Below are 12,305 nucleotides of genomic sequence, written 5' to 3'. Positions count from 1 at the left end.
GGGGGGTGAATACTTTTGCACGCCACACTTTTCTGTTTTTTATATTTTTTCAAATGTTTTAAAACCATGTATCATTTTCCTTCCACCTCACAATTATGCACCACCTTGTGTTGGTCTATCACATGAAATCACATTAAAATACATTTATGTTTGTGGTTGTAACGTGACAAAATGTGGAAAAGTTCAAGGGGGGTGAATACTTTTGCAAGCCACAGTATGACAGCGTGGACACCTCTCAGTGGCCATCCACCACCTGCGATTGAACTGTATGGGAAAAAGTGATAAGAACACAGATGCTTTGGTTTTTGTGGACCTCCAACGACATCTGATGTGGAAGAAACTATAAGCTACAAAACCAGGGGCTGTTGAAAAAAACAAAACAGCCTAATAGCTAAGAATACAATAAAATTATGATTTACATGTGGGCAAGTTTGTTGACTAGTGACTTACTTTTCAGATTATGAAGAATTTTTGATCAGAAAACAGCAAGAAATAGTGACAAAAATCTGACACAGGAGAGCACCGCTCCCCTGCAGGGGGTGGCCGTGGTCTTGTCCGGCTTGAGAAACTGTCCGAGTGGATTAAAGGGTTACATATTGTTGGTGATAACTTAGGCGAAAGCACTCAGAGGTCTTAGTTTGTCAACGAAAAATGTGGGCCTTCTTGGTGCTCACTCTTGCCCTTTCTGTTAGAGCATCAGACTCCACCAACGACACGGCAGCTGAAGAAGAGCTGGTTATAGCCAGAGGTAAACTGCTGGTGAGTACAAACAGGAATATGGACAACATGGATGACTGTCAAATCTTCATATCTCTTTTTTTGGATCATATATGAAGAAAGCCAGTTACCTTAGAAAATGTCCAATTCCCCACACAACATTAATTTACCTTTTACAGGCTAAAAGTCTTGTTCTCATCTGAAATTAAAGTGGAACTGTCAGAAAAGGTCAGAATTCATCCATTTCATGTTATCACATGTAATTAACATTCACTTGTTTTTTGCTTGTGTTTTAACTATGTGAAAAAAGGACAATCGCTTGTTAAAATGCCCAGTTCACATGTGACATAATTATATTTTCACACGATAACATTTTAGTAAAGATAAAAAAAATGTCACGTGTGACGCTTCCGTCAGGGATTGCTCCGAAGTCTGAAACGAGATACCCATGAAGAGATGACAGAGGGGACACGGTGACAGCATAGAGTGAGCAAATGGGAAAATGATTATGATGAGGGATAAGCCAAGTGTTTTCATGTCAGTGTGTGTACTGCAGGACCTATTCCTGGCACCTTTGATCAGACATAAGAACGAAGCCTGCACAACGCTATTTGTCATGCTGTCTTTTAACAACTGTCATCTCCTGCAGGCTCCCAGTTTGGTCGGATGAGGCATAAAGAAAATGCCCGAGCTCCAACATTTTCTCATGGAGCGCTGGGCTTTATAGTATCCTTTGTGCTGGAAAAGACCTGAATTCCACCCCAGATTTTCTCATGACCCCTTTCATAAACAAAACATCTTGCCAAGGCCAGTACCAGCTCTGTGAGCTTTCCAAAACTCTTACTCTTCCAAGTTTTGAGTCTAAAAATACTAATGCTGATGTCATGTTTCTTTACTCCTGCCTACCTGTTGTTTCCCTTGATCCGTTACTTCCCCGCGTAGCCACAACTTGGAATACGACTCATCGGAGGAGAAGAATCCGCGCTTGATATTCTATAATGAAAGGGACGAGGTTGTAAAGGTGAGACGTGAGGTCGGGGATCTTTTTTTTTTCACTCCTCCGCCTTGTGATGGAGCTTATCTGGGGTGAATGTCAAGACACATTCATGTAGGGAGGTTTTTAAGACTGCCGCATCCGATATCAGATCCTGTGTCAGATACCGAGTCGAGAGTGAGTGTGTTTGAAAGGAGTGAGGCAGAGTTACACAAAAATAACAGATGGCAAGAGAGATAGAGAGTCAGGGAGCATTTAAATTAGGGGTTTTCTGACAGCTGGGTAATATTTTTTGTTGTGAATCAGACGAGTTGGTATGGATGCTGATATGGAATTACAACCGTTCAGTGTTTCCCACACTATTTTTATTTTTGTCAGCATGGAAAAGCCCCTGAACCTGCATTAGGTCAGAATGAGACAATAAAAGTCTCCACTGAAACCAATAAGTTTCTTAAGTGTAAGCCTCCTCGAAAATACATCAAAAAAACATCCACCGCTGTAAACTTCTCGCGGACTCCAATGCTTTTCATGAGGCTTTCACCTTTGGATTTTCCCTCGTAAAAGCTCGCGTAGGAGTCACGCTCAGGGTCTGATATTGTTTTCATCTGGCATTTCACAACGCGGGCGCCCTGTGAGACTGAGTATTATTGAGCGAATTATTGAGCAAATGAATGAAAACAAATGTTGCAGGAGGAAGCTCCATATCAGCAGAGACTAGAGAAGTTTAATAAAAATCCAATTTTGGGAGACCAAATGAATGCATCAGTCTAACTGGGACTCAGAAAAACACTGTAAGTCTGCAAACACATACTCCTCTGCGCAATTTACACTGCATCACTGCTTCTAAGCCCTTAACCCTGTGTCCGTGTGTGTGTGTGTGTGCGCGCGCGTGCGTGCTCCCTCCCGACTCGTCAGACTGTTCCTGTGAAGAAGATGAAGGCGGACGAGATCAGCAGCCTGTTAGACTCGCACGGTTTCTACAAGAGGTCCAAGAAAGGGGAAGAGGTGCCAGAGGAGTTCCAGCACTTCCCCCTGCGCGCCCCCAGGGACGAGCTGTGACGACACCTTGTGGCCGAGCTCTGCTGCTGCACCCCGGCAGGCGCGAATGACGAGTGGGGCCCCAAGGCCAAAACGATAAGCCAGGCACCACTCTGAGGGAGACGCTGGTCGGGAGCGGCGAGCAGTGCGTTAGTCATTTCTGTGTCATTGTGTTCATGTGCTGTAAAAAACACCACAATAAATAATGGAGTGGATCAGTGTGTTTAATGTGTTGTCTACATTTAATAGGCTACTATTCACTTGTAGTGGTGTATATAATAAAAAGATAGCTGAGTAAACAATTTGTGCACACACTTAGAATAGAAATCTGAATGTTTTATTTGTGCGGGAGAACAATAAATATATTTATCCATGTATGTTAGTGAAATGTAAGGGGATTTCTTAGCTTTACTAACTATGCATCGCTCTTGTTTTCATCCTGGTCCCTGTTGTGTCCCCGCAGAGCTTAAACAACTGCAAAATTTACTGATCGTCACAAACGGCCGCTAACTTCCTCACAAACTGCCACGCTGCTGTCTCAGCCTAATCCTCAGCCCGCCTCCCTTCACTCTAATCTGATTAGCAGTGGTGTCTGCCAGCACGCGTTCGAGTGTGTGTGTGTGTGTGTGTGTGTGTTCATTTGTATCCGTGCATTCGTGTACCTGTGTGACTGAGACACGACAAGGATTAGCAGCAGGCGCGAGGGAAACAAACAAACAAACACCAGTTTTTGGACTGTTACGCTTCCTGACTCCTGGGCTTGGTCATGGTCACCGACTCTACCCACAATGCCTGTGTTTTACTCACCTGTTCCCGAGAACCTGCAGATGGGCCTGGCCTACATGGGAGGCTCCGTGTTCACCAACAACAGGACGGCAGACAGCGACTTCAGCAGGGAGCAGGAGGACGCCTCTGGTTGGTTTGTATAATCTGAGGTAGCATTGTGGAACACACAGCGTCATGATTACACGTTGACAATATGTGTAACTGACACGAATTCTGATATCACACAGCTGACTACAAGGGGTAGACAAAATAACGTGAACACTCCAGATGAACTGCTTTAAATCTATTCAAATTAATTACATTTGTATTGAAACGTGCTCCCGCAGTTATTGCTGTCTGTTTTGGCCTTTTAGAAGATTTTCTTTTTAATTGTTGTATGCAGCATTAAATGTGTGATGAACCATACATGCGATTATGTTAAATTAGGGGTTCAGTCCTTTTCCACTAAACCAATTTTTTTTCTAATGTAGGGTTTCTCTGATATTATCAAATTGGGGGCCGAGGTAGCCTGAAGATTAGAGAACTCAGCTCATGAGTGGACAGGCAGCACTTGCCCCTCCCCCGCTAGCACCACCGATGTACCCCAGAGCAAAGGCCCTTAAAGGATAAATCCAACCTAAAAGGCAAATTCAGTGTATAGTCGGATTGAGTTTTTTAGTCCACAACACCTTTCTGGAACCACACAATAAAACCACCATTGCAACATTCTCCCAATCAACTGATGTAGATGGGGGCTTGTTTTAAAATGTAAAATACATAAATAAAAAAAATGATATTTCACTTTTGGGTGAATTTGACCTTTAAAGCCTCCTGTTTCAGTGGAGTAGACTTTTGTTGAACGAGGCAGCATCCAGGTGTGAAAGTTAAAGTGTGTGAACCATCAGAGCAGACACTTGACAACCCAAGTGTCTGCTTTGATGGTTATTGTGCTAAGAAAAGATTCATTTTGATTGTTATTTGTCTTGCAGTGGTCAACGAGCTGGTCTCCCACCTCCCCCTGCAGATGCTGCTGTACTTTAACATGTTTTATTTTCCCTGCTGGTGGTTCTCTGCTGTTTTCATGTTGGAAATAAAGGTTAGTTAGTGGTTTACATTTTCACAGGTCAGTTTCAGGTTCCATTCTCTTGGTCCAAATATATATCGTTTACCTTTTAGTTCTATACTGGAGCTGAGTGTAAAAAAGGAATTCAAAATGATTTATTCGCTAGGAGTTTACTCATTGGACAGCTTTGATCCGATGTCATGTTGCATCACTTGTGTCATTAAGACAAAAAAGCACAATCAGAGGGTTTGTTTTGATTGCTGAGAACAATTCATGCTGCACTGCACTGCATTTAAGGGCTGTAAAAGTAAACTCAAGCCTATGAAAAATAATATTGACTTTTTATGTGTTAAGAAGTTGTGCTATTTAAAAACCTTTGACTTTGGTGCCTTCTAGTGGTACCAGAAAAAAACAAAAACAAGACCCTGTTGGAACTTCTCACCCAACCAGGAACTTAATAGAGCTGAAGTATCACATTCAGGGAGCCCGATTCACTGAGGTTATCTCATCCTTCTGTAAAGCCAAAACACCAAAAATCTTTTGAAAGGCTCACAGCACTCTTTTATCTGTGTCTTTAAGTACGTCCAACCACTAAATAAAGCTCAATTTGAAGAAGGAAAAAGTGTTTTCATACCATCCTGACATCCTGACATTCCAGCTCTGCTTTATTTCCAGTTCTATTATCTACCCGGGTACTACCAGGCTCTGCTCATAACCGGGATGATCCTCCTCACAGTCATAGAAGTGGTCCGACTTTATCTGGGCTACATTGGCAACCTTAAAGAAAAGGTAATTCAAACCAACATCCTCTCTGTGGAGGGGTTCTTTTGTGGGCCGTCTCCTGAATAACACAGCGGAGGAAGTGGCTGCTTAAGTATTCTGCCTGCGTGTGTAAACAATCAGCTCTTGGCCTACGACTGTCTATTGGGTTTGTGTGTGTGTGTGTTTTTGGATGCGCAGGTGTGTGTCTGCGCTTTCATGTGGATACAAGTGAAGCACTTGATGCCTGACTGCTCTATCTCTGCATCGCGTCCATCCACCAACCCAAATTCTCCTTCTCCCACTTCTCTCCCTGTCATCAGGTGCCAGAGCTGGCAGCCTTCTGGCTCCTGTCTTTCATGTTCCAGCTGCCAGTGCTGCTGTTCTTCCTGACCGATGAAGGAATTATCATCCTGCCTCTGGAGAGGGCCGTCCACTCCCTCTACCTCCTCTTCCTGCTTGCCCAGATCCTGGCCTCCTTCCTGGCGCTCCGGAAAATGACCCGAAAGCTCACCCTGCTCTTCCACCTGCGCCAGTTTGGCAAGGTGGAGAGCCTCCACCACGCGGGGATGAGCCCCGTGTTTGGGCTGCACTATCACCACAGCGTGCTGCCCGTGTCACCCAATGATATGTACCATTAAAGTCCTTAAAATAACTTTTCACTTTTTGATACTTTAGATTTGGGGTGTCTGGGCGTCCTTATTTATGGTACTTTTGTTTACGTGCTGTTCCTGAAACTGCATCGTGAGCTTTAAAGGGACATTAAAACACATTTTCCTCTTACCTGTAGTGCTGTTCATACATCTGAAATAACTCAAGAGAAGGTTGCTGAGTTTAGAAGATACCGGCTGTAGAGATGTCCGACTTCTCACAAATAATAATGAATATGTTGAATCTTTACATTTCTTTATGTTACATTTTCAAATTCATCTTGTGACAAAGCTGCACACATGCTCTGGTTTGGGGTTAGGCAAACATCTTTTGTGCTTAAATTATCTGTTTTGGTCACTGCAAAAACAAGAAATGATGAAACACAGTCTTGAACTGTGGTCACTGGCTTGGCAGCCTTCTCACCTGTTGCTACACCACCATTTCCTCCATCTCCAGATATCAAAGTCAGGACATAAGTAGCACTTTTTCTTGATTTAGAGGGGAAGTGTCCCTTTAAGTTGCCTGTAAGAATGAATGTGAGTTTGTTATTCTCATATCAGTTGTGGCATTGAATGCATCTAAATAAAACTATCCAAGTATTCTGTTTAAAATAAAAACTGCTTGATGTCTTTTTTCTTGTTAATAATGAGTTATACAACATGTAATCAAAAAATGTTATTTGAGGTAGAATGTGGAAGATGAATTTAATGACTTGACGCCAGTGCAGAAATGTGTGTCCTGCCTGACTTCTAATAACTGGAATAAAATGACAATTTTGAAAAAGAGAAAAAGGCCTATGTGATTTAATAAGAAACACTGATGACAAATCCAGACATTTGGTGCTTATGTCTAAAAAAAAATATTTAAAAAATATCACTTTACCCCCCACTCTAAATGTCAGCAACCTACAGCCATGTCAGCCAAAATATCGTGGACTGATGTGCCTTTACAGGGTAATAGAGCAAAGAATACCATCAAACAACAGAATGGGCTCCAAAATACGCAGCAGGCATTGCCAGCAGCTGCTTTTATCAAACAGTATTAAAGGTGTTTCATTTTTTCCTTCTTCTTTAAAGGTGATGGATGATGCAGGCTGCAGTGTTGGTGCAGCACAATTGTTTTTGCAGCGGTAGATTCAATTTTTTGCCCCTGAGAACAGATTAGTGTTTGCCAGATACGAAGCAGCCTGTTCTTTTGTTTCTGGAAGGAACAATGTGAGACTAACATTCAATCTATCCAATTTATCCTAAAGCCGTTCTACGGTATATAATACAAGTTTGATAAGTGCGATGCACCAACAAAATTGCTCGAGGCTCGTGGAGTGATAGATTTTAAACCAAACTGCAGCAGAAATGTGTTAAATATTTATGACCACACAGTGGCAGTCAGCGACCAGGAGAGGGATGCAGAGTATTTGACAGTGGTGCAAAGCCCAATGAGAACAGATTATCATGCAGCACATGTCCTGGTCAGGAAACCCTCTGGCAGCAGAATAAAGGTTAGGCATGTCCACACTTGAATATGATGTATTATTTGATCATCTATAAGTCGAGTCCTGTCTACAGGGAAATCGATTTCATAAAATGCTGTCTTCACCTTCTTTCTTCTCTTTGGATTTAAAATGTCACACTTGCTTTACAGCAAGCTCACAGCCAGTATCTGGTGCCCTATTCTATTTTATTTTTCTGTTGAGAAATGATTTAGAGTGCTGTGCACTATGTTGTCAACATGCTGGTTATGTGAGAGACACAGTTTCTGTGATGCAACATGCTCATCTGGTTGTATTTTACATTCAGGAACAACAAACCACAGTGGCTGCTGCACTGTTCATGGACAACAGCAAAGGGAAAAAAAGGAACAAAAATCCAAGTTAAGGATGCAAAATATATTCACCACTTACGTATACGTGGGTACTCCAAACATACCCTGAACATGAGGTCACACATAAGGCGACACATATTAACTTTTCTATGCATGTAGTGTTTGTCCTTACAGTTAAAACCTGAAAGCTGAAAGTGTTTAAACAAATTTACCTTGACATACCTTTTCAAATTGGATCCAAATACGATTTCATGATCCCTTTATCCTCAAATAAAAATGCTCCACATGTTACCTGTGTGACCTTGTGGAGTGAAAGAAAATGCAGCACTGATGATCTTACCACAAAGACTAAGTTAAAGAAACCAGTGCTAACGACATCAGACAAACATGCTTTTATTTCCTCCATACGTGACTATTGTTATGCACTTTATTCTGGTATTAGCAAGCGAAACATCCAGAGACTTCAGTGAATAGACAACGCTGCTTCAAGCTTTAAACACCTACAGAGAGAAGTCACCACATTACATCGATCCTTGCCGAACTTCACTGGCTAACTTTTGAGTTTAAGTTGATTGATTTTAAGATTTTGTTAAAAGAGGCGCACAATGACAGGTATATGCCAACAGTCTAGCCTGAACCCTAATGCTTTCCTAAACCTAACCAAGTAGTTTTCTTGCCTAAACCCAGTCAAACTACGACCACATGACATCCGGTCCAGTACGCCTTTCACTGGTATGTTGCAACAGTCATGTTGTTTTGGGAGTGACTGGCAATCGACCTATTCTATCAATTAGGCATGTGGATGTGTCGTTCCTGTGGCTAGCATCCCAGCTACAGACAACATTAGACCACATGAGCAATAATAATCACCATCACCAGGGGATGGTTGAACGATCACAGGGCTGCAGATCTTGTTGAAGTTTGGCTTCTCCAGCTCTGAGAAAAATCCTGAAGAAATCCTTTCATCATTGCTACGTCAACTCCGAGACCCTAGAATCCAACTGAACCATCAGAGCACAGGCTGATCCCTGTGTCTCTTTGAATCTGAAAACCTCTCATATTACGGTGCACTGCATGGAATTTGTTACAGCACGTAACAGGAGGAGGGCCAAATGTTTGTCTTTTTGCGACTGGTCCTCCAGTGCAAACAGAGCTAAAGCTGTCCCATAACGGCAGATGTTCAGATGAGCGAAGTGCTCACGGAGAAGTCCCTTTTGAACATGTTTTTCCTCTTCAGTGGAGCCAAAGAGGAAACAAACACATGCAGACAGACGCCGACAAAAGGCAGGCGAATCTGAGAAACACTGAAGCTGCAGGGGTCAGATCCACTGTGATCCTCTCAACACTGTTCTCATTTGCTGATGGTAATTATACCAAGGAGCCACAATTAATCATGTACTGATTTGTTGAAAAAGCCTCTCAGCGCATCTTTCAATACTTCTCGCCTTTATGCTTAACTGATCATATACCAAGAGAGAAATAAGTCCTTCGTTGCTTCCTCAAGAGAGCACTGAATGTACACCAAGCCCATACTGCTCCTCCCCTATCCCGTTTTAATAAGTATGAACTCTATTAGGTGCCGAGAGGAAGAAGGTTAACCAGCCTTTGGCAAAAAAGCAATAGAAATCCCCCCCCCCCCCCCCCCCCCCCCCCCCAGAGACACAGCGGTCACATCTGAAGCAGCGCCTCGCACCTTTCGCCCCGTCAAATTGCCTTTCTTCGGTGAAGTGTGGTGAATAATAGCCTCGGATAATCTGGGGATGTAATGTTCTCTATCTCGCTAAACATATTGTTTCCCTCCTGCTTTCTGAGCGTCTTTTTTGAAGGTGTGCTCCCTGCAACTTCTCATCAAGTTCTTCTTCTTCACATCTACTCCAGAATGCAACGGCGGAGCAGCGTCGGAGAGTCCTTCTTCAACCTAATTATGATTGGGTGCAGCTCAGAGGCAATCACAGAAAGGGTACTGACGAGACTCAGCAGTGGTTGGAATAAATATCCAAGGCAGCGACATCCTCGGTCTTCATTTCAGTAATCCCTCGTGGTGGAGAGCTAACCGGCCCTGCCAAGACGTCTGGAAATGTTCCCATCCTATTAATCTCAGGTGGTTACTATCGTCTTCATTCATAAATTTGTATCGTGGCAACTTGCCTAATTCACACCAGGATTATTGTTTAAAGGGTTAGAATATCACCAGGCTTATCCTTGAACTCTTTTGGCTCCCAGCCATACAGAATTTAGTTATATTCAAGTTTGGATATGTCTATATACCACTGGAACCAATTACTACGGAGAAGTCCTGATGAACCTGTTTGCAACGAGGGCTTTCATCGCTGTGAGCAGCACAATTAATATTCTGTTCACTTTTATTGTATCAAGGTAAAATATCAGACAGACATCTCAACCTGGGGGAGTAAAAACTGTCTGCTTCAGCGCTTATTTCTTTGGTACTTTCTCATATTCATTTTGTTTTCATATTGATTCATTTTAATTTTCTTCGACCAGTTCTTGTTATTAATGTTTCCTTCCTCATTCTTGTTTTATTTGTTTTTGTACTACTTTGTATGAGCCCCTTGGCTTTTTTTTTCCTTCCCTGACAGCCCTATTTTCAGAATAATGCAAAACCCCATATTATATTTAATTCATTTGCCATCTAATTTGTGATTTTCTTCCTTTCTACATGTTTTGTGTGCGGCTATGAGATTAAAGGAGCTGCTATAAATAAAAATTGTAGTTAAAACATGTAAAACTAAAACAATCAACAGAATGTGAATGTTTTGGATGTTGGGTCAAAGTCGTCTGACCAGCTAGCCCCAGCCCATGCTGTCTCGTAATAACGCGTTGTACCTGAGGAGGCAACAGTGAGCTGCCGCAGCCTCCAGTTGGCCCTCAGTCCAACATGAGAGCAGGATACGACCTTTTAGGGATTTGTAGTCAATGAGGAGAACAGTCATCACAACAATGGTTGAGCTCTTGGCAAGTGACGATTATCACCAGCATGACCATGCACACTGGACAAGAGTTTGAAGATTGACATTTCTTCTGTGCTGGTAAGTAAGCAGCTGTAAATGCTAACACTGGCTAAGGACTGTGTGTTTCCCTGTTTCTTATTACAGGATTGGACCACCTAACCTTCTGGTGCTGTGCTGCCCCCAATTTGTCTGGATTATAAATTCAACAGGTGGTCAACTCTTTCATAAAGTCCCATTTTTAAGGTCATCCTTAATGTTAATGTTAGGGAAATATTGTGTCTACAGCAGATTAACTGTCAAGGGACCACAAACCAGCTTGTTGAAGTTGGGAAAAGATCACGATTGCAGTTAATAAAACCATGACTGTCACAGGAGGCCAAACCCGGTCTGCTGCATGAAAGGTGTAAAGTTGGTGCTGGATATAAATCATAGGTGCAGAATCATCCAGTATGGACATAATTCCAGATACAAGGCTACCCCTACACCTCTCTTTAGTTTTATTGGTGTGTGTGATGTAATACGATACAATCTGAGACAACTTTATTGTCTGTACACACTGAAATTGATTTTGCGTCCTTAGATCAAGAAGTTTACACACAGGTCAGACATACAGATACATATATGATGCATCTTCATAGACGCTTAAAGGGATAGTTCAGGTTTTTTGAAGTGGGGTCATATAAAGTACATATCTATAGTCGATCTGTTTCCTACCGTAATTACTGCTCAGTGCAGCCTCAATTTGGAGAAGTAGAGAGCCGCTCCAGCCCAGAGGCTCAGCTTTGTACTGCAGTGAACGGGGTTCAGCAAAAAAGCGAAATTAACCACCTGAAACAAGGCTCACCTAAAAAAATCTATATCAGGTCAAGTGTACGTTGTATAGGTAAAATTCACACCGCTTTACATCGCCGTCAGACTGCGCTTTCTTTTGGCACTACATTTTCTCAACCGCAGAACCCCCGTATCCCTACGCATGAGCGCTAATGTGGAAGGATATTGAGAGTTAAGTTTCGTTTTTATCGAAAGTAAACCTCTCGTCCAGCCGCCGCTCGCAGATCAGCTGTTGCCCAGTTACGCTAATGCGTAGGGATACGGAGGTTCTGTGGTTGAGAAAATGTAGTGCCTAAAGAAAGCACGGTCTGACCGTGATGTAAAGCGGTGTGAATTTTACCTATACAACGTACACTTGAACTAATGTAAATTTTTTCCGTTGAGTCTTGTTTTAGGTGGTTAATTTCGCTTTTTTGCTGAACCCCGTTCACTGCAGTACAAAGCTGAGCCTCTGGGCTGGAGCGGCTCTCTACTTCTCCAAACTGATCAGTGATTACGGTAGGAAACAGATCGACCATAGATATGTACTTTATATGACCCCACTTCAAAAAAACCGAACTATCCCTTTAAAGCACACCAAAGAGTTCCAGATCTTATTTAGCAGTACATTGGTTTAGCAACAGCATAGACTGATGTAAAGTTTCATTCTTCAGCCCGCTGTGATTAAATTGGATGATTTTAAATCTATTGGAGGGCA

General features: G+C 42.5%; 2 protein-coding genes across 2 annotated transcripts; both read left to right on the top strand.

The window, feature by feature from the left end:
• The first annotated feature begins 600 nt into the window (after window positions 1–600).
• On the top strand, window positions 601–2,972 carry selenoe (selenoprotein e). Its single transcript, XM_030416133.1, has 4 exons — window positions 601–759; window positions 1,367–1,443; window positions 1,660–1,738; window positions 2,627–2,972. Exons 1-4 carry the CDS (start codon window positions 652–654, stop codon window positions 2,768–2,770), a joined length of 408 nt encoding a protein of 135 aa, XP_030271993.1. The 5' UTR covers window positions 601–651; the 3' UTR covers window positions 2,771–2,972.
• A 401-nt stretch (window positions 2,973–3,373) lies between these two features.
• Window positions 3,374–5,991, top strand: LOC115581276 (transmembrane protein 17A). The gene is made up of 4 exons (XM_030416225.1): window positions 3,374–3,664; window positions 4,504–4,610; window positions 5,253–5,366; window positions 5,660–5,991. The coding sequence occupies exons 1-4, from the start codon at window positions 3,538–3,540 to the stop codon at window positions 5,975–5,977; spliced, it is 666 nt and encodes a 221-aa protein (XP_030272085.1). The 5' UTR covers window positions 3,374–3,537; the 3' UTR covers window positions 5,978–5,991.
• Window positions 5,992–12,305: the final 6,314 nt, after the last annotated feature.

Source organism: Sparus aurata, chromosome 5 (assembly GCF_900880675.1).
Source record: "Sparus aurata chromosome 5, fSpaAur1.1, whole genome shotgun sequence".
Classification (NCBI taxonomy): Eukaryota; Metazoa; Chordata; class Actinopteri; order Spariformes; family Sparidae; genus Sparus; species Sparus aurata.
This window is presented reverse-complemented; position numbering and strand designations above follow the sequence as displayed.